Source organism: Martes martes (genome assembly GCF_963455335.1).
Source record: "Martes martes genome assembly, chromosome: 12".
NCBI lineage: Eukaryota > Metazoa > Chordata > Mammalia > Carnivora > Mustelidae > Martes > Martes martes.
Window position 1 is genome coordinate 43,827,365 of NC_137900.1, and position 22,716 is coordinate 43,850,080.

Here is a 22,716-nt window from a genome sequence, read left to right on the forward strand (position 1 = left end):
ATGAGATGGCTTCAGCTTTTTGGGCTCTATTCCACTACCCTGTTATTTCAGGACTCACTGTAAAAAAAGCTACCACTAACATGTATATCCTGTGCTCATGGTGGAGAGCAAAAACTTCAAGAAGGGCTTATATAGTATAGCCCTTCGCCCCCCAGAGTTTGTGCTCAGGTACACAGCTGAGAACAGACACAGCCAATGCCCAACCTAAATAGAACATGAATGAGAAATCTCATAAGCTACCACTGTTTTGAGGCTGTCCATACACTGCTGTCACAAAAAGCTCATGGATACAGAAATTTATGTAAAAAATTAAAACGTGGCACTGACTTTAGGGCTGAGAAACTGAAAATCCTAATATATTTTTATATAATGGGTAAAACTGTTACCTGTGATAATGTGAAAAAAAATTCAGTGGCTTTGGGTAAAAAGACTTCAAGATAGAATGATAGCATCTTGAGTGGGTTGTTATCAGGATAAATTTAATAGGGCACATCAAAAAGAAACGAGTTTAAAAAATAGCAAAATGACAAAAGGAAAACATAAAAATTCCATGCATTTCAGCGTTGAAAGTCCCCTCCATCTTATAAAAAGTTTTCAAATTCAGAAAAAGGGGTCAAATATCCATCAAAGGTGTAAACTGCCAGCCTTTCCTTAGGAATTCAAATTGGGCTACCTTGGTCCTTCAGATGAACAACTTCTAGGGAAGAGACCAAGGGATTCTCAGGGAAAACCTATAAACTCAGAGTGTAAATTAGGTATATAATAAGATAAGCATGTCTGGGAGGGGGGCGGTGGGGGAAAAAATAAATTAAAAACAAGTCTGAGAAAATCCTAGGGCATGAAGCGAACTAAAACACATCCACATGCTATAAAGTATTATTACCAAAAGCAACACAGCCTCCAAGAGAAATTAATGGAGATCAAAAAATTAATCTTGGGTCTCCAACACCCTATAGCTTAAAAGCAGACACAATACCACTCAGGTGATAAGGATAATAACTTCCAATGACCTTTCAGATACAACTAAGGAAGATACAGAAAAGGAGACAACCGTCACAGCATTAGCTAAAAGCCATGGAGAGAAATAGTTTTTAGCAAGACAGCATCAGGTAAACTGGGGCCTAATCAAGGGAACCTTCCTTATACAGAAAATACGGAGATCACATAATATTTTCCAGGATTCTAGATTTCTTAGGGAACAATGACTGCTGTATGGCTCTTAATATTCCCCTCTCCAAATAGGAGCATTTATTTATCATGGCTCCTTATCCCAGATCTAAGTGCATGATAAAAGGGAGAAGGGAGCAGATAACTTGTATTTTCAGTTCCTAAGTCTCCAGATCGAGGCCTTACAGCAATTACAAAATCCTAGGCTTTATGCCTGATTCCATGATTAGATTAGGCAGGGAATGAGTGAGATCTATTTTTTTTTTTTAATTAAAAAAAAATCTTTTTAAGAAGATTTTTTTTGCGATGGAGAGAGAGAGAACGTGAGAGAGCAGAGGGAGAGGTAGCAGTAGACTCCCTGCTGAGTAGGGACTAGGATCCTGGGATGACCTGAGCCAAAGGCAGCCACTTAAATAACTGAGCCACCCAGGCACCCCTATTTGGTATGCTTAAAAAGAAAAACTCACCACATGTACCTAATTTCTTAATTTCACTACAGGAGTTAAAACCATATTGTAATTTTGTGCCACTCTATCTGAGAATACTTTAAAAGCTAGCTTGGCAGTAAAATAAAACTCTGAAAACATATCTTAGTTGAAAAGTACCAGCGCTTCAGTGTTCTATAACTAAAATTTCCTATAAAAATGTTTCATTCAAAACACTATAAATCTCCTCTTAAGCTTGAGCCTTCTCTATAAAATCTTTAACCACAATAGCTAAAAAGAGTTTTGCCCTTTGTCTAAATATACATTCTTTCCTTTCTGGTGAAGTTTCTACACAGAAAAGCCACATAAACAAAATCCATCTGTGGAAAACAAAGGTGGCAAGAAAAAAAAACCACATTATTTCGTTAAGTAGTTACACCAAAACACTTTAAAACTTTAAATTCACAGTATAAAAATAATTTTTAAAAAAGATTTTATTTATTTATTTGACAGAGATCACAAGTAGGCAGAGAGGCAGGCAGAGAGAGGAAGAGAAGCAGGCTCCCTGCTGAGCAGAGAGCCTGGATCAGGGCTCGATCCCAGGACCCTGGGATCATGACCCAAGCCAAAGTCAGAGGCTTTAACCCACTGAGCCACCCAGGCGCCCCCCAGTATAAAAATAATTTTAATAACGTTTGTAAAGTAATCCCTATGCCCAACGTGGGGCTTGAACTCACAACCCTGATACCAAGAGTCACATGCTCTACCGACTGACCAGGCGCCCCTTAGTATTTTTTTTTTTTTTAAAGATTTATTTATTTGAAAGAGCATGTTTGAGGGGGGGATGAGGGGAAGTGAGTCTTAAGCTAACTCCTGAGAGCAGAGCCAGACGGTAGGCTTGATCTGATCTCACAACGCCAAGATCACGACCTAAGCAGAAACAAAGAGTCAGATCTTAAGGGACTGCACCAGCCAGGGCCCCCTCCCCCTTAGTAGTATTTTTAAAAGTTATTTTGAAGGAGCTAGAAAGGATTTGTGGAAACTGCCTTAAAAATTCTTTGTCTAAACCTTCCTTAAACATGTATCTTGCTTGCCCAGTTTTCTCTATTATAGGTTTTACCCTGTTTTATCTAAGTATCTTTACATCCTGATTTACCAAGAAGACGTTGTAGATTAATGAAATGATGATCACAGCAGATTTTTTGTAAAGTAGGTACCAGGCCCAGTGTGTAGCTCAATGGGGAGCCTGAACTCAGGACTCTAAGATCAAGATCTGGAGCTGAATTCAGGAGTCAGACACAACTGACTGAACCATCCAGGTGCCTCTCATCATATCTTTCTTGATTCCCTATTAATTTTTACTTTCTATACAACAAAAAACTTTTCAATAGTTCTTCCCCTTAATTTTTAGAAATATAAAATAGTAAAAGCAAATATCATATAAAATAAAACTGGTATAATACAAAGAGATTTATACTTATTTAAAGTCAAATACCTCATTCAGTGTGTAATTAATTATACATTAAAAATAAACTCACATGTCACTCTCCGAAGGACAGGGCTGTTTTACCATTTTGGGTCTGCCTCTTGGTTTCGGAATCTTCACTTCTGTAGCTAACATTCAGAGGAAAAAACAAAATTAGTAACTATCATTTTTCAAGATGCAATTCTCACACATAAAGATTATAAATGATATATACTAAGAATATTGGTGGTTTATTACAGACATTATCTTATTATTTTAAGTTTTAAAGATAATATATTCCAATGATTGAAATGAGCAACAATAGAATATTTAAAAGTGGTAGATCAATAGAGTAATTTTCATTCCCTCCTTATTATGACTGAGAAGGCTTCGTTTTAACAGAAGGATCACAAAATTCAACTTTACAATGCATAGTACCACTTATATTCAATATTTATATACATATTACAGCACTAAGTGCATACTGTACATTAACATCTCTGAAAATCTGTATCAGAATTCACTGAGTTTTCTAACACCATTAACTGATCCATTAAAAATTAAATTCCAAATAATTATGAAAACAAATCTCAGGATTTTTCTTTTCTGGGTTTTATTGATCTTCCCCCCCTTTTCAAAGAATTCTATTATGAGGTAGAAAAACACTGGCTCTATTTTGGTTAATTTTCTTTGTTTTACTTTGTATTAGAGGCATATCCTTCCACACTATCTTCAATTTCCCAAATTAGGACAATACTTTCTTTCTATAAGGCAATGCTGAAGTTCGCTGCATACTGTAAAGGTCCTAAACAAAGAATGCAATAATTTCCATTTGGAAAACTTATGCTTTCTACAGTGAGAGGGAAAGTAAATCCATCATTCATGGAATTTAACCTCACCACAGCCTCATGTGCCGCTATTAGGGGAAAATATAAGAGAGATAAAAACACAGAAAATGAAAAAAATATCCCAAGTAATTACTTTAAAATACTTTATCACACAAAGCAGAAACCAGCAGGTGTATCTCCTCTGAAATCTGTATATATATTACACATGGCCAATTGTCTGTCCACCTATTCCAAAGTATCTGAGGCACAACACTGTAACGGGAGTATTAATCACAAGCCAGAGATTTAAACATGAATAATCCTACCTGCAGGTCGTCCTCTTTTAGGACTCACTTTTAGATTAACAGATGCTGTTGCTGTTGTCACTACTCCTGCCTCCTCCGTTTCTACTTGTTTTTCTGCCTGAATCACAAAGATTTAATTAACTTGCTTAGCAAATAAATAGTAGGCATTCCAAATTTAATTCAACAACAAAGATATGCCACCCTAAAGAATTTACATGAAAGCATAACTTGTAAGTTGTTATTCAACAGTTAACTTGTCAGAATGACATCTCCAAACACAGCTTATAACAATTTATAAGAGTGAACAATTTTTTTTTAAATTTGAGAAAGAGTGCGCAGGTGAAGGGGCAGAGGAAAAGGGAAGAGACTCCTAAGCAGAGTCCCCCCACTGAGCTCGGAGCCTGTGCAGTAGGGCTCCATCCCACTATCCTGAGATCATGACCTGAGCTGAACTCAAGAGCAGCCACTTAACTGACTGAGCCACCCAGGCACCCCTCCAGCAAATAATTCTAACAAACAAAAAACATCGCTTCTTAATATCCTTGGCCTAAGAAAATCATTTGTAAAAATAGAGCTAACACGCTTGATGCAAAATGGTGACCCAAGTATAATGACACTTAACCTACATGCTGCTTATAAATGTACTTTCACCAAGTATCTCAAAATGCAAATAACACTTTACACTCTGCAATTATGAGACAGAACCTAAATTAATATTCTAATATCAGTAAAGGCAAGATATTAAGTTGCTGATATTTCTTATTCTTTTACTTTGTTAACATATACATGTTTTATTTTTGAACTAAAATGACATCTGTTCCTCTTCTCTAGGAAGAGGATATATAAGGTAATATATTTCAATATATTTTCCATAAAGAGTGGGTTACTATAGTAAAGTAATAAATTCCAGTGACCCTTTGGAAACTAAAATAACCCCTGAAGAGACAAGAGCTCCAAATGAGAGTCAGTTTAACTGATGAAAGCAGTAGAGTAGAACAAAGGTTAAAACCACCAATTAGAAAGGAAATGTAAACAACTGATCATAATTGAAATGGGAAGAAAGAAACAGTGAAGAAGAAACGAAAAAGGAGAACCACAACGAGCTGCTTCCCTATGACCAATTATTTCAACTCAGCACTAACTAAACAAAAATAAAGGCAATAAAGCATGTAAAAACATGTACAATCCAATAGGACTGACAAAAAACTTAAAAATATTTTTTTAAACGATTTTATCGGAGAGAGAGAGAAAGAGAGCATGAGCGGGGGAGGGGCAGTGGGAGAAGTAGACTCCCTGCTGAGCGGGGAGCCAGATGTGGGGCTCAATCCCAGGACCTGGAGATCATGACCTGAGTCCAAGGCAGACACTTAACTGAAACACCCAGGTGCCCCCAAAACTTGAAAATCTTTTAATCAGCAATCTGATTTGCAAACATTTAAGAGATAATGCCCAGTATTGGTAAGGAAATGAAGAATCATATTATTACCAATGATCAATAGACTGGCAACACCTTTCTGAAAGATTATCTTTATGAATACCAGCAATTAAAAATATGCAAATTTTTGATTTAGCAATCCCACTCTTTTTAAGATTTTATTTATTTGACAGAGAGACAGTGAGAGAGGGAACACAAGCAGGGGGAGTGGGAGAGGGAGAACAAGGCTTCCCACTGAGCAGGGAGCCCGATGTGGGGCTTGATCCCAGGACGCTGGGATCATGATCTGAGCTGAAGGCAGAGGCTTAACTCACTGAGCCACCCAGGTGCCCCTCCATTTTTAATTTTTAAACATGATTTTTTACTTTAATAGCTGGAAAATAATAATGCCCATTCAAAGTATTATTAAAAGTCAATAAACTAAGTTCCCCCCCTGAACTTGTTCTCAAGGAACATTATAAAAATTGCTCTGTTAAACACTGACTAAGGTTGTATTTCTAGAATTTTAAGAACTTGCCTACCACCCCCACTCCTGCTCCAATCTTGATTCAACAGCTCCTCTGGTGGGGAACCAGGAACATGTGTTTTTAGCAGGTCTCCCCAGTACCCAAGGTTGAGAACCCAAGACTGTATGACCACTCTTTTCAGACTGAGATGTTTCAGAGGCTAAAGTTCTCTAAGATTCAGTTCAACTGATGAGCTCTTTAGTGCAAATACAAAAACAAAACAAACCCACACATCTCTTCATTTACACTTTCTACTTTTGAAAGTAAACCAAAACATTACATAAGAATTAAAGGTAGAATGGATCTTTTGGAGGAGGTACAAATAAGAGGCAACAAATTGATCAATAATAAGTATCATAAATAAAAATATATTAACACTAATACTGCATCAAAAAACCAGTGCTACCATGGATATGTATTCTTGACTGTTGGAAAAATCAGGCAAGTCAAAAGCATTCCTTGTGAAAATACGTATTTCATCCAGAGAAAAGACAAAAACTATTAAGTTATTTTAAGTATACATATATTTGTCTTAAATGCAAATAGACTACAAATTTTTTCTATGTTTTACTTAATCTCCCTGAGACCTTTAACTCTTTCACACCTTTACTCCCATTACCCCACTTTCTAGCACTACTCCCTTCATGATCTTACCTAAAGCACCCCTCCCACCTACCAGTCATGGGACTCATTCATATCCTCAAACCCTCTGCATTCTTGTTTTGCTGCACCTTTCCCACAAATCTCCAGCAGAGAATTACTGTAAAACTCTACCTTCTCTACTCTTATTATTCCTGGCTGCTGAGACCTGAGCGCGGGGGGGGGGGGGGGGGGGGGGGGGAATGATACTACTACACTCATTTTATGTAATCTCAGTTGGGATCTCAAAGCCATCCATGAATATCTTTACCCTGTTGTGCAGGCCCTCTTCTCCCCACACCTCCCCTCACCAACATAAACTTTCAATCCTTTCCTCCTGCTTTTTACCATATACACATTCCTCCTTTGAACTGGGTGGGTGGTGGAGAAAAGAGAGACTGAGGCCAGCAGGAAGGAATTCCCTTAATTTCCAATTCTCCCTAAAACTTTTTTTTTAAAGATTTTTATTTATTTATTTGACACAGAGAGAGAGAGATACAAGTAGGCAGAGAAAGAGGGGGGAAGCAGGCTCCCCGAGGAGCAGAGAGCCCGATGCAGGACTCGAGCCAGGACCCTGAGATCATGGCCTAAGCTGAAGGTGTAGGCTTAACCCACTGAGCCACCCAGGGGCCCACTCTCCCTACAACTTTTAAATAACCTCCTCCATCCTTCTCTTTACTGTTAAAGAGGAAGAAATGTCCATTTCCTTCTTCCTGTTAAGGCCCTTCCTTCAAATATGCCTGCCTCCTTTCTTTCATCCAGCATCTTCCTCTACAATTATTCATATTTTCCACATCTTCAATCTTTCCTAGTTTTGCAAAGAAATTGTTAAAGCCATATTTTTTCACTTTAAACCCTCTCCTTTAACCATGCAAATCCCTGTTGCTACATTTTCTCTCCTTCCCTTCGAAGATTTCAGAAACAGTGTAACTTTAACACTATGTATTTTATTCTGCAATCCCCTTCATCAGCCCTTACTGTCTGATTTTAAAATATCCTGGGGGAGTCCAACTGTCAGATACCTTTCAGGATCTTCTCCGTATCAGGGCACTATTGGCCATTTAAAAAAAAATTCTCTCCTCCCTTGTTTAGCTTGATATCCTCTCTTTTCTCCTGATAGTTCATTCTCAGCCCTAACTTTACAAAGCAACCTCTCATCTCCATTAAGTTCCCTCAGGATTCTGGTTTCTGTGTTCTTCCCATCTTTCTCCCTGGACTACCTCACCTATTGTCCTATGTTTATATCGGTGACTCTAACTTTAACCTTTTCCCCTTTTGGTGTTAAAATAATGTATCTGCAGTCTAATTCCCCTAGATGTTTTACTTCCCCCTCCCCATGTCTCTGCTCCCAAATCAAACCAACCTTGGAGTCACCCTAGATTCCTCCCTCCCTTCACACCCACTTCTAATAAACCATCAGCTTTACCACCACCACCCCCCACCCCAAGTGCTCTTAAATCCTATCTCTCATTCTACACTACTAAAAAAAAACCTGCTAGAAGGTCCTTTCCTTCCAATCTCATGCTAACTGCTTAGAAAAGCCTTTCATGACTTAGTTACCAAGTCACTATCATAATGCCCCATTTTAACTCTTATTTTATGTATTTATTGTCTGTCCCACAAAAATATAAGTTCAACAGAAACAGAGACCTTATCTTTTTTATTCACCGCTTCATGCTCTGCCTGCACCAGTGATGTTAGTACTAAAATTCTGAACAAATTAATGAACTTGTCTTACTACCCCAATCCAGTCTCCATCATTCATACTGCTTTAAAAAAGGATGCATGTGAAATTTAAAAAGATTCAATGGCTTCCCATCACTTCTCTAAGTTCAAGGTTAAGTTTAAGGTGTACCATTTTCCCTCAAACTTTATTAATACTGAGATACAATACTTGAAATAAAATTTTCTCTACACCTATGGATATACTATTCAAATTGCCTCACATGTTCTTCCCCCCTTCATCTGCCTGACAAGACTGCCTATGTTAAAGTCTTGTTAAAAATATCATAGCCCCTTCCACACACATCTCACAAGAAAAAAAAAATCCACTGTAATTGTTTTCATATTTTACTTCCTCATGAGAAACCGAACCCTTAGTTTTCCTTGGATCTTTGGCACATAATAATCTATGACATAAATAGGTCAGAAAAAGGTGATGAACAAAACTTCACATAGAAACAAAAAAAAGAAAACAGAAAGAAACATTAATTAAAAGCAAAGAGTGTACCTCCTCCTAAAATGTCACATATTCCCATTTCATGCAACAATGTTGCTAATAATAACATTAGAATGGACAATACTGACAGCAATTACTGTGTACCAGGATTTATTATGAATATTTAATGTGGTAACTCATTTAATCTTCACAAAAACTTTATGAGTATATGTTATTATCCATTTTACAAAGAAAATTTGATGACATGTCATTAAAAAGAATGAAAGCTGATGCATTTACTTTATCATTCGACTTATTTTTTTTTTTTTAAAGATTTTATTTATTTGACAGACAGAGAGCATAAGTAGGCAGAGAGGCAGGCAGAGAGAGAGGAGGAAGCAGGCTCCCCACCGAGCAGAGAGCCTGATGCGGGGCTCCATCCCAGGACCCTGGGATCATGACCCGAGCTGAAGGCAGAGGCTTTAACCCACTGAGCCACCCAGGCGCCCCTATCATTCGACTTGTTATAAGGGCGCTGTATCACTAGAAAAGAAATAGTTTTCCTAAATAAAATAACCTATCCTTTAAAAAAGTTAAGGACTTGGGAGTAAAGGCCAACTTTAAATTTAATAATAGGGTTTCATTATCTCTACTCTTTCTCAATCTGAATAAAATAAAAATTATTTTAAGATCCCTGTGGTTAAGCAGCAACATTACCTTTCTCTTTCTCCCTCTTCTGGCAGCTTTTGGAGTGGTTATGTCAATTGTTTTAGTCACATCCTAAAATTTAAAAAAGAAAAAAAAATATATATATATATATATTTGTGTGTGCGTACACACACACACACACACACAAATGAATAAATTATGTCAAGACTTAAAGAAAATTTCCTGAAAAATAACAGCATATTTCACTAATGGTACTAGGGATACTTGTTTTTACTTCTCTGAAATTTGAGATTATCAACATTAAAAGTCTTATCATTATAAAATGAAAGGAATAGCTAGGATCTTTGTCTACAAAAAAAAAAAAAATTATCTCCTCTGTCAGATGAAATAGAAAATTCATGCTTGCTAGGACACAATATAGTCTTTTTAAATTTAAAACCACTTTTTTCTACAGCAGAATCCTGAGTTTTAGGGTTGTAAATTTTAAGAAGTGGCTGAGACTTTGGAGATCATCTAACAACTACTCCATGAGGCCGGAAAAGGCTCAATGAGTATCCCCACCTATAATCAAATAGAGAGATGAAGGTAAATCTAGATTTTTAAAAATTCACTTCAATGTCCTTTCCAGTAACTCCATCCCACAGTACCATGCTTTAAAAAGATTCCTAACAAACAGTAACCCACTCTCCTGTATATAGACTTCAGATATTGCAAAGCAAAATAACTTCGAATAAAAACATCCACAGCATCTTTTTTTTTTTTTAAGTTTTTTTAAGTAATCTCTATTCCCAATATGGGGGTCAAATTCACAACCTCAAGGATCAAGAGTCACATGCTCTACCAACTGAGCCAGCCAGGTGCCCCAATATCATGGATCTTAAAAATGCAAAAATTATTTCACAATACAGTATTTAATATTCACACAAGGAAATAAGCCTTAAATATTTTTTCATTCATTACTCAACTACTTTAAAGATTACTTTCTACTTTGTGATCAAATGATGAACCCATCTTACAATTTCTTCCTTGCAACAAAATGGGTTTAAAATGCAAGAGAAATTAAACACACCTCATTGCTGGCTTTTTCTTCATGGTCAGTATCTTCCTTTGAAACACTTGTTTCTTTTTCTTCAACTTCAACATCAGATGATGCATTTGATTGTTTAGTTGATGCCTATAAACAACCAGGTCTATTAATCACAAAATAACACTTTACCCCAATTTAAAAATTTTCTACCCATGAAAAAATTCAAAAGCCTATTTGCAAGAAAGTTATAAAAGTACCCTCATTTCTGTTCCATAAGATGCTTTTCACATACACAATTTGAAAAAAAGTTTTAAACTCTACTTTAAGTCTTAAAGGGATTGTATTCCTTTAATTGAAGGTATACAAAGTGTAAAGAATAAAACTGTTAAGGCAGAAATGGAAGTATAATTACAAAGAATACCATTCTGATGTTCTTACCAATAAATACCCAATAAGATACAATGTAAATTGATTTAGAATAGCACTGTTTATTCAACTATTGACATATTCCAAAGAGAAACTTACTCCAAGACACAGAGCCTTAGGAAAAGGCATATATTAACAGCTTCATTTAAAGACTTTGATCTATATCTCATACTTAGTTTATTTAAAAGGCACTGAGTGGGAGTCCAGTAATCATCAATTTTTTTTTTTTTTTTTTTAATTCATGGATGGTAATTCAATCAAGCAGTGATTCATTCCTCTGGGTTCGGGGTACGGGTGAGAACCAATCATCATTAAACTTTAAAAGTACCCCCAGATGATAAGATACACAGATGATCTACTAAGAGCCCAAAAAGATGAGTAACAGAGGTAACACAGTACATATTAGAAGGTAAGCACAGGTCTACAAGATGACAGCACTGCAGTCCAATCTGTGGCCCTAATGATTTCCTTTCCAAGTCTAAACTGTAAACCCATTTCTTCTTTGGTAAAAACCCATAAAATTATAAAGTCACAAGAGAAAAATATTAAAATGCCCCCAAAATTGCTTATATAAACTTTTGTAAATGAGGATGGCCAATTTTTCTGTTTTGTATGTTTAGAAGTCATGGTTTTCTCCAAATCCTAGGAATGTGCCACTGGGGACATGTTTGGGCTTGAACACAAAGTATATCACATCAGCACAATCATTCATACTTTTTTAAGGACAGAAAATTGCTAGGTTTCATACACACAACCTACCAAAAATTTCATTGTGGAATGGAAAATTCCAAGCATATATGGTAAAAAACTACCTGAAGATTAAGTAGGTACAAAGGAAAACAGGATAGGGTGACCTTGCTGGGCTATATGGAGGATGACAGGACGCATGATCCAAGTGAAATTACAAATTGTTGGCTTCAGGAAATAATGAATTCAGTCTCTTTGGACTCCCACCATACAAGTGAGGCAACAATGATGGGAAACCATCTAGCCTTACATTCATGCAACAATATTTAGTGAATACCTATTCTTGCCACACATATAACTGGCACATACGACACACAACTTCTTTGTTCATGGAGCTAATAAACTGTGGCAGTTAAGTACAGAAGCAAATATGATATGGTATGATTAACAAGTAAGTTTTGGGTGTAATGAAGGTACTTAGGATTATCTAATGCAGCCATGGAGCATCAATATAAGATTTAAATCTCCCAGGGGGAAAAGCACCTAAAAAGTTCTCAAAGGTGAGAAAAAGCATGGCACATGCATAAATAAATAAATAAATATACAGATTTCAAAGTAGTTAAATTGTAGAATTTTCTATCTGCTGCTATCTCCTTTAGTTTTTACTACCTCAGTCTTATTTATTTTTTTACATAAACTACGCCCCATGTGGGGCTTGAACTCACGGCCCCAAGATCAAAAGTTGCATGCTCTACTGACTACCAGTCAGGTACCCCTATACCTCAGTCTAACTGAAATGAACAAAAACTCTGAACACGTGAAAAACAGTAAGAAGGAAGGTTAAGGCTGCTATTCTAGATACCAAAAACATTAAGTATAAATTGCATTGTGCTATAATGACTTCTGTCACACACTTAATTTAACCCATGTGAGGTTTTTATTTTAATACAATTTTATGGATTTAGAAACTAAAATGAGTAAGAAAAAAAAACATACATCCTTCGAGTTATAATACCCAAATTTAAGAGAATAGTACATATGGCTTTAAATTCAATGATACATCAAACTATCAATCAGAACTTAAATAACTGAGTATTTCCCAGTTTTCTGAGATCTGTTGAACTAGGTAGGTATTATTTTCATCATTTCCTCCAGATATGAAAGATCAAGTTTCAACTTCACAAGTAAGTACAATTTAATCTGAAATTCACAAGTGTCTTAGTATTTATTTTCCTACAGCTAGCACCGTGATCATTCCTCAAGACTGACAATACTAAAGTATATTTTATGTAATATAACGCACCTGTTGACTTGAAAATTTCACTTTCGGATTATTATCTATCTCCCATAAACCTTCATTAAAGCCTTTTCGTTTATTTGGTTTGCCGTACTTTTCCTTATTTTCTGAGTAAGGAAATATATCCTTTGGGCCTAAAAAAGCACTAAAAAAAGAGAGGGAGAAAAATGTGAGTGCAAAGCAATCTCAAATATATCTCCTTAAACAGCACTATGCTATGATGCAATTATAAACAATTCTTAACCCAAAACTGATTAAAAAAATCTTACATGAAAGGTAGACACAAATAACTCATTAGATTTAAGTTCAAATGCTTTTATTAAAAATTCAATCACAAGCCCCTAGAATCCAGTCCTGTATTAAAAAAACGCACAGGTTGCAGAATGTGAATGCCATGCGACTGAACTATACAACTGAAAAACGTATAAATTTTAAAATGGTAAATTTTACATATATAATTTTTAAAAATGCCCCAAAATGAAAAGAACTGTGACACAACTGCATTAATCCATTTAAAATGCACTCCAAAAGAATTTTATTTCAAAGTAATTTGCTATAATACACAACTCATTAAACACTATCAATAAGGTATATTACTATATGTGTGTGTATACACACACACATATATAGGTTTTTGGAATAAAATGTGTTAAGAATTTTACTTTATTCAATAAAGGAATGAGAGGTTATAACTGGTTCATTTGTTCATTCATACATTCATTAAAGTCAATCTTGTATTTGTGGTAATTAGGTTCTATAAAGTTTCCACAAACACTGAATTAGAGAATAATACACTACTGTACCCGGAAAAATACAAGGTAGGGTTCTTGTGAGCCTTGGTCACATTTACATCAACCAATCAATATATCATCTTGTTTTTTGTGTGTGTTTCTGTTTAAAAACACATTAACATACGTTAGGGACTCATTCACACTGAACTCACAGTGAGCAAGTTATACAACACATACTTTCTCCATATAGCACAAAACTGCCTTCATGCACTTAGGAACGCTAAACAGCACTTCAGCACTATATATGGGGGGCCATAACAAACTGCAAAATGACCAAGAAAAAAAGCACAAAAATGCAAAAACTATAGCACTACCTAGGACTGCAAAAAGGACAGTTTATAGAATAAGACCAAAAATAAGAGGGCAAAACACTGCCCTGGTCAACCTCAGCTAGGAACGTGTGCATCAAATTACTCACAATTTTTGCTGTTTTGCTTGCACATGAAGGCACCGTTGAGTACTGATTTGGGTATATTTTTGGTGAGCAGGCAAATTCACAAATATGGAATCTGTGAATGATGAGACTAAACTGTGTGTAATGGGAGATATTCTCCAGAACAGACCCCTTTTATCTCCTACATCAGCTGGTCCTGCAGACATCGGTCAGTTCTATAAAGGAAGACGCACTGTACCTGTGAGTTTTTGGTGATGCTGCTTGACATACATGTATTCGTCAAAGGAAAAGGAAAAGCAGATTACTACTCCTCTCCTCTAAAATGTGCTACGCTATAAGATTATGGATTATTAATTAGGTATATATCACAAATTCCTTATCTGGTGAAATTCTTTTAAGAATTAGGGACCTAATGATTACTGTTAACACTCCAGTTAGAGTATTTCAGAAGGCTTTAGGATAAAATTTTAATTAAAAAGAGACTTAGAGGGTGCCCAGGTGGCTCAGTTAAGTGTCTGCCTTCAGCAGGGTCCTGGGATCAAGGTCCTCATCTAGCTCCCTGCTCAGCAAGAAGCTTGCTTCTCCCTCTCCCACTCCCCCTGCTTGTGTTCCCTCTCTGACTCTGTCAAATAAATAAATAAAATCTTTAAAAATAACAAAAATAAAATAGAGACTCAGAGCTCTATTTAAATACAACCAGCGCATATAAAAGCCAGCTTTATAATTTAAATTCTGTAATTTAGGAATTCTCACTGTATACGTGTATTTTTAACTGCACATTGATTAAAGCACATTTAAATCATCATCTCATTTGATTCAGAAATTCAGCCTTTTACTAGGAATCATTCATTCCTACCCATCATCTCTAATTAGAAAAATTAACACATTTAATTAAAACAGTAAAACAATTCTTCCTACATAATGTCTCAAATTCCAAGTAAATAATTTGAGTTAAATATCCATCAAAACCAAATATACTTCTAGTTAGAACAAAGCTATTCAACACAAATTCTCTTACAAAACCTCACAAAAACAACTTATAAGGCCAAAGATGACAAGAAACACAATACCATCAGAGACCTAGAAGCTGGAAAGAAAACTGAAAAAAGGCTGGATACTAAGCAGCAACGTACAAACACAGCACCATCCCTTGCAGTTCAAAATGCCTGATGGGCCCAAAATTGGTGGCATCAAGAACTTCCAAAAGTGGAAGGGATCTTAAGTACTTATTAAAATTATAGAAGAGTGTTTTAAAACTTCAAACATGGGGCATTTTTAGATATGACTTTAAACCTAAAGGCTATTCAAAAGTGAAGACTGGGGGTGCCTAGGTGGCTCTGTTGGTTAAGCGTCTGCCTTTGGTGAGGGTCATGATCCTAGAGTCTTGGGACTGTTCCCATGTTGGGCTCCTGGTTCAGTGGGGAGCCTGCTTCTCCCTCTGCCTGCTGCTTCCCCACTGTGCTCGGCTCGCTCTTACAGATAAATAAAATCTTAAAAAAAACAAAACAAACAAAAAAACCCCAAAAAACAAGAGAAGACTGATTCTACCACAATGTTATTTGGTGTATAAAGGTTTGACAGTTCACTTTATGTGGGTTATTTCTCTCTCCTTAAAACAAGACAGTCCTGGGGCGCCTGAGTGGCTCAGTGGGTTAAAGCCTCTGCCTTCGGCTCAGGTCATGATCCCAGAGTCCTGGGATCGAGCCCCACGTCGGGCTCTCTGCTCCGCGGAGAGCCTGCTTCCCCCTCTCTCTCTGCCTGCCTCTGCCTACTTGTGATTTCTCTCTCTCAAATAAATAAATAAAATCTTAAAAAAAAAAAAAACAAAAAACAGACAGTCCTTACTTTGCATGGCAGCATGAGACTATAAAAATGACCCTGCAAAAAAAAAAAACCACACCCAAAAACCAAAAAAAACAATGACCCTGCAAAGGGGCACCTGGGTGGCTCAGTCGGTTAGGTGTCTAACTCTTGGTTTCAGTTCAGGTCATGATATGTCATGATCTTAGGGTCCTGAGATTGAGCCCTCTTGTCAGGCTCCATACTCAGCAGGGAGTCTGCTTGAAGGTCCTCTCTCTCTGCCCCTCCCCCCACTCACACACATAAATCAAACTTAGAAATAGACAAAGCAAGGCAATCTTAATTAACGGGGAAAATTATGATCATTCCATAATCTAAAATTGTCAAAACATTAAACTATTATTTTTGACAGCAATAAGACATGAAAACATAATAAAATACTTATTTAGTACATTGTAATTTAAAACATTATAAACATTGAGATTGAAGTGTTTTTCTTTGTAAAAAAAAAAATAACTCAGGAGGAATAGTTTGAACAGCGCTTACCTTCTTCTGATCATATAACTTATATATGGAGCGAGCATATTTTCTATGCCTTGGCGAATTGTCATATTCCTTTCTAAGTCTGATCAGCTTCCAACATTTTATCCTTTGCACTTCCAATGTTGTGAAATATGTCTAGTGTTTTTTGTTGGCATCACTTCCTCTGAGACATCTTCATCCTTTTTATTACAACCACTTTCCTCATTTATGTTGCTAAGCTTGCCTTCACTAAGTTCCTCTGGCTGCACACACAGTCTCTCCAAATGCAGCATGTCTACATTTGAAGGTTAGCTTTTTATTCTGTAACTCCACGTACATTCGGTTCAAATTTCACTTCTAGTGTTATTGTTTCTTTGCTGCACTTTCATCTTTTTTGGTCAATTCCCTATATTGTTTTTTTAAATGTAACCTGAGTGGGTATATCACTGAGATAACCATTCAACACCAATACTACACCCTCATCTATGTAGAATTTGAAAAACAGATGCACACTGACCAATCACCAAGAGCCTTTGAAAAAAGTGACATGCTATGCATCTGTTATTTACATTTTGACTTGTGGACTGAAGAGCTAGCAGCAAATTTTGTGGTTTATGCAATTACAGTTAATATTCTAGGGTATGTGAAATTTGAACCATGTTATTGGGGGACTGGTGTTAAAATTTAACTAAAACATGGTAACCAAACTTCATGCATACTGGGCCTGTACCCTTCTCTCCTCTTCATGCTTTGACCTTAAAATTCTATTTTTATTAGAAGCCAATACTGCTACTCTTGCTTTCTTTATGACTATACCGTTACTTGGTTATGTCTAATTTGAGCTTTGTCTCACAAAGTAAGACACAGCTAGATTTTTTTTTTTTTAAGATTTTATTTATTTGTCAGAGAGAGAGAAAGAGTGTGCGCGCGCACAAGCAGGCAGAGTGGCAGGCAGGCAAAGGCGGAGAGAGAAGCAGGCTCCCTGCCGAGCAAGGAGCCCCATGCAGGACTCGATCCCAGGACTCTGGAATCATGACCTGAGCCGAAGGCAGCAGCTTAACTGACTGAGCCACCCAAGCATCCCAGACACAGCTAGATTATTAATCCAATCTGAAAGATTTTTTCCAATCTCAAAGTCTTAACAGAATTCTAGTCATATAATGTAATCATTTATATGTGGTCTTATTCACATCTTGTTTTACATATACCTTTTGATTATACTTGGATAACTATTATTCTTACTTTTGCTGAATAAGACTTTTTTTTTTAAAAGATTTTATTTATTTATTTGACAGAGAGAAACAGCTAGAGAGGGAACACAAGCATGGGGGAGCTGGAGAGGGAGAAGCAGGCTTCCTGCTCAGGGAGCCCGACGTGGGGCTCGATCCCAGGATAGCAGGATCATGACCTGAACCAGGGGCAGAAAGTCTAACGACTGAACCACCCTGCTGAATAGGTTTTTAAAAAATTCCGCCCCTCCATCCTTCTCTAAATTCAGATTTCACGCTCCACTTTATTTTTACTATTCATTATGTTCACAGTATAGCAGACTCTTGAACAAAACATAAAAATAAGTGCAGGTCCACTTATGAAGGGGATTTTTTTTAATAGCATTGTAAATGTATTTTCTCTTCCTTATAATTTGAATTTCATTTTCTCTAGCTTACTTTATTGAGAACACAGCATATAATACATATAACATACAAAATATGTGCTAATTAACTATATTATCAGTAAGGTTTCCAGTCAACAGTAGGCTATTAGTAGTTAAATTTTGGGGGAGTCAAAAGTCACTTGCAGATTTTCCACTGCATGGAGGGTCAGTGCCCCTAACGCCCATGCAGTTCAAGGGTCAACTGCATAAGTCATACTTAATTTGCATCTCTATCAATATACTAAAATTTAAAGAGATGCTCAATATCATTACTCATCAGTAAAATGCAAATCAAGACCACAAGATACTACCTTCACACCCACTAGGATAGCTGTAACAAAAAAGAAAGATAATAACACGTCTTGGTAAAGATACTGATAAATTAAAATCCTCATACATTGCTGGTAGGAATATTAAAATGATGCATGGCTGATTTGACAATAGTCTGGCAATTCCTGAAAGGATTAAACATAATGTTATCATTTGACCCAGGAATTCCACTCCTATAGAAGTAAAAATATGTCCATGCAAAAACTGGTACACACAAAACTTGTATTCATAACAGCCAAAAGTAGAAACAATCCAAATGTCTATACAATGGATAAATAAAATATGGTAGATTAATACAATGGAGTATTTGGCAATAAAAAGTAACAAAGAACTATTACATAATACAATACAGATTAGCCTTGAAAACATCATAAATGAAAAAAGCCAGTCATTAAACACCGCATGTTATACAGTTCCATTTATATGAAATGCTAGAACAAGCAAATAGATTAGTGACAGCCATGGTAAGACAGGAGACAGAACTTCAGAAAAATGGAAATATCTGCTAACGGGCAGAAGGGTTTTTTTTGGCACGATGGAAATGTTTTAAAATTGTGCTAATGGGGGCACCTGGGTGGCTCAGTGGGTTAAGCCTCTGCCTTCGGCTCAGGTCATGATCCCAGGGTCCTGGGATCGAGCCCCACATTGGGCTCTCCGCTCAGCAGGGAGCCTGCTTCTCCCTCTCTATCTGCCTGCCTCTCTGCCTACTTCTGCCTACTTGTGATTTCTCTCTGTCAAATAAATAAATAAATAATCTTTAAAAAAAAAATTGTGCTAATGGCTGCACCACTCCCTTGGATATACTATGTATCGAACTGTACACTTTAAATGGATGAATTGTATGAGATATGCATTTTATCTCAATAAAGCTGTTGAAAATATTCTTCAGTGAGTACCTCTCCTACCAAAGAAAAGAAAAACAATTCATAATCTTACCAACTATAGACAGCCACTGTTTCAGTCTGCTTTTTAGTTGTATGTATACGTACTAATACATAAGTTAGATGTATGTACTACATACTCATCCATACTTTATCAAATTAAAATGAACACGTCTTCACGGTAATAACTACTAACAGCTATATATTATTTCACTGAATGGCTATCTCAAAACAGACTGCCTATTGTTGGACTACTTTCTTTAACATATTTTCTATTATAAAAATAATGCAGCCATAATAAATATTGCTCAATCTTTGCACCTATCTTCATAACATATTCTCAGTAGAACTGCTGGGTCAAGGAATATGCTCAAGACTAAGGAACCCCTTAATAAGACTCAAAAAACCATGGAGGAAAAAAGAAGAATCCTCCCACATTCTTACTGTAATAAAAGAAAAGATAATTATGGAACATGATGGAGGTGTTAGCTATTGCTCTAGTGGTAATCGTATTGCAATATAGAAATGTATCAAATCATGGTGGTTATCATATTGCAATATGGAAATGTATCAAATCAATATGTACACCTTAAACTTATACATTTTTTAATTATTTTATTTATTGAGAAAGAGAGGGAGTGAGCAGGCGCTCGTAGGGGGAGCAGCAGAGAGGGACAAGCAAACTCCGTGCTGAGCTCCACAGCCTAACATGGGGCTGTATCTCAGGACCCTGATAATCTGAGCCAAAATCAAGAGTCAGACACTCAGCCAACTGAGCCACCCAGGCGCTGCAAACTTACACAACAGTATATATGTCTACTACATTTTAATAAAAAAAATAAAAGTACATGTCCATGCACCCACATACACATACAAAGGATTCTCCCTGGGGATGCAATCCCACAGGTCTGATGAAGAAAGTTGAGATTATTGTTTAGACACCCATCACGAGTCCCCAAGGGCACAACCTGATTTGGCTATGGCTGATTCATTCTTCAAAGCAGCCCATTTTAAAATGACATACCAAAAATAAATAAACAAAAAGTTTTAAAATTGAGATTTTAAAAAAAGAAAACGACCTACAGATCTCAAAGAAAATACATCAAAACATTAACAGGTTTGGTCGTCATTTCTAAAAAATAGGAATAAAAGTGACTTCTTTCCTTTATAGGAAACTTTAAAAAAAAATTTTTTTTCAAAGATTTTATTTATTTATTTGACAGAGAGAGATCACAAGGAGGCAGAGAGGCAGGGAGAGAGAGAGAAGGGGAAGCAGGCTCCCCGCTGAGCAGAGAGCCCGATGTGGGGCTCTATCCCAAGACCCTGGGATCATGACCTGAGCTGAAGGCAGAGGCTTTAACCCACTGAGCCACCCAGGCGCCCCAACTTTTTAAAATTTTAACAATGAAATGATACATGTTAATTCAGAGTTACCCATCAAATACCAGAGGTGAAAAGGAACTTAGGTATCACTAAAATCCTCATTTTAAAGATTAGAAAACTGAAGACAAGAAGGATTAACTCATTCAAGCAAGATCATCTAGCTATTAAACAGCAGAGCCTCAACTTAGTGCAATCTTCCTTAAGAGGGTTTCAGGGTTTCCTTTATAAGCCTCTGAAACACCTACTAAAATATTGATACCATATTCCTATATATATGAACTCTGACTTTAAATACCAATGTCCTTGCCCTTAAGAATCAAGGCTAGGGGCGCCTGGGTGGCTCAGGTCATGATCCCAGGGTCCTGGGATAGAGCCCCGCATCGGGCTCTCTGCTCAGCAGGGAGCCTGCTTCCTCCTCTCTCTCTGCCCGCCTCTCTGCCTACTTGTGATCTCTGTCAAATAAATAAATAAAATCTTTAAAAAAAAAGAATCAAAGCTAATGTAAAATGTCCTAAGAAAATAGCAAATTGGGGCGCCTGGGTGGCTCAGTTGGTTTAGGATCTGCCTTTGGTTGAGGTCATGATTCTGGGGTCCTGGGATCAAGTCCCCTGCTTGATGGGGAGTCTGCTTCTCCCTCTGACCTCTCTCCTCTCATGCGCTCTAATAAATAAAATAAAATAAAATAAAACAGCAAATTGGGGGGCCTGGGTGGCTCAGTCATTAAGGGTCTGCCTTTGGCATAGGTCATGATCCCGGAGTTCTGGGATGGAGCCCCATGTTGGGCTCCCTGCTCAGCAGAAAGCTTGCTTCTCCCTCTCCCACTCCCTCTGCTTATGCTCCCTCTCTCAGGGTCTCTCTGTAAAACAAAGAAATAAAATCTTAAAAAAAAAGAAAATAGCAAATCATTAACAGCTGGCCCTTGAACAACATGGGGTTTGGGGTGCTGACCCCCTCCATTCAGTCAAAAATCCACAATTAACTTCATCTCCCCCTAAACTTAACTACTAATAGCCTACTGTTGACCAGAAGCCTTACTGATAAGTCAATCAACACATATTTTATATGTTACATGTATTATATACTGTATTCTTACAATAAAGTTAGGAAAAATGAAACATTATTTAAAAAGTCATAAAGAAAAAATACATTTACAAATACTATAAAAAGTCCACATAACAGATTTGCTCAGTTCAAACCCACATTGTTCAAGGGTCTGAACAGATGGATCCCTCACCAAAGCTCAATTATCACACACCTGGGCCTCTCTACCTTTAAGGCAAACCAGAGGTCATATGTAAAAAATGGGAAAGCTTACCAGAGCTGAAGATACAAAACTCAAAACTCATTTAACCGTTGCCAAGCAGTACTACTAAACAGCCCTATTTCTGGAAACACCGATTCTAACTTGCTGCTTCATTCCTCCATCATTATTAAATCACAAAATATGAAATATACTGTTTTATAACTAGGCTTCTTTTTTTTTTTTTTTTTTAAGATTTTATCTAGGGGCGCCTGAGTGGCTCAGTGGGATAGGCCTCTGCCTTCGGCTCAGGTCATGATCTCAGGGTCCTAGGATCGAGCCCCACATCGGGCTCTCTGCTCGGCAGGGAGCCTGCTTCCTCCTCTCTGTCTCTGCCTGCCTCTCTGTATACTTGTGGTCTGTATCTGTCAAATAAATAAATAAAATCTTAAAAATAAAAGAAAACATTATACGAAAAAAAAGATTTTATCTATTTATTTGACAGAGGGAGCATGTGTGCATGAGCATTAGCAGGCAGAGTGGCAGGTAGAAGCAGGGTCCCCACAAGCAGAGCCTGATGTTGGGCTTGATCCCACGGTCCTGGGATCATCGTCTGAGCCAAAGGCTGATGCTTAACCGACTGAGTCACCCAGGCGCCCCTATAACTAGCTTTTATAACAGCATGCAT

The 22,716-nt window shown here is 37.0% G+C and overlaps 1 protein-coding gene across 3 annotated transcripts in view; it reads right to left on the reverse strand.

Annotated features, from left to right (window-relative positions):
- The window catches only part of PSIP1 (PC4 and SRSF1 interacting protein 1), a 43,144-nt gene that overhangs the window by 11,383 nt on the left and 9,045 nt on the right, over positions 1–22,716 (reverse strand). For all 3 annotated transcript variants that reach the window (XM_080819872.1, XM_080819873.1, XM_080819874.1), the window contains exons 4-8: positions 13,040–13,178; positions 10,666–10,770; positions 9,645–9,707; positions 4,211–4,307; positions 3,131–3,206 (exon numbers count right to left, since the gene is read on the reverse strand). In XM_080819872.1, the coding sequence (XP_080675998.1) occupies positions 3,131–3,206; positions 4,211–4,307; positions 9,645–9,707; positions 10,666–10,770; positions 13,040–13,178 (480 nt within the window). The remainder of the gene's footprint in view (positions 1–3,130; positions 3,207–4,210; positions 4,308–9,644; positions 9,708–10,665; positions 10,771–13,039; positions 13,179–22,716) is intronic.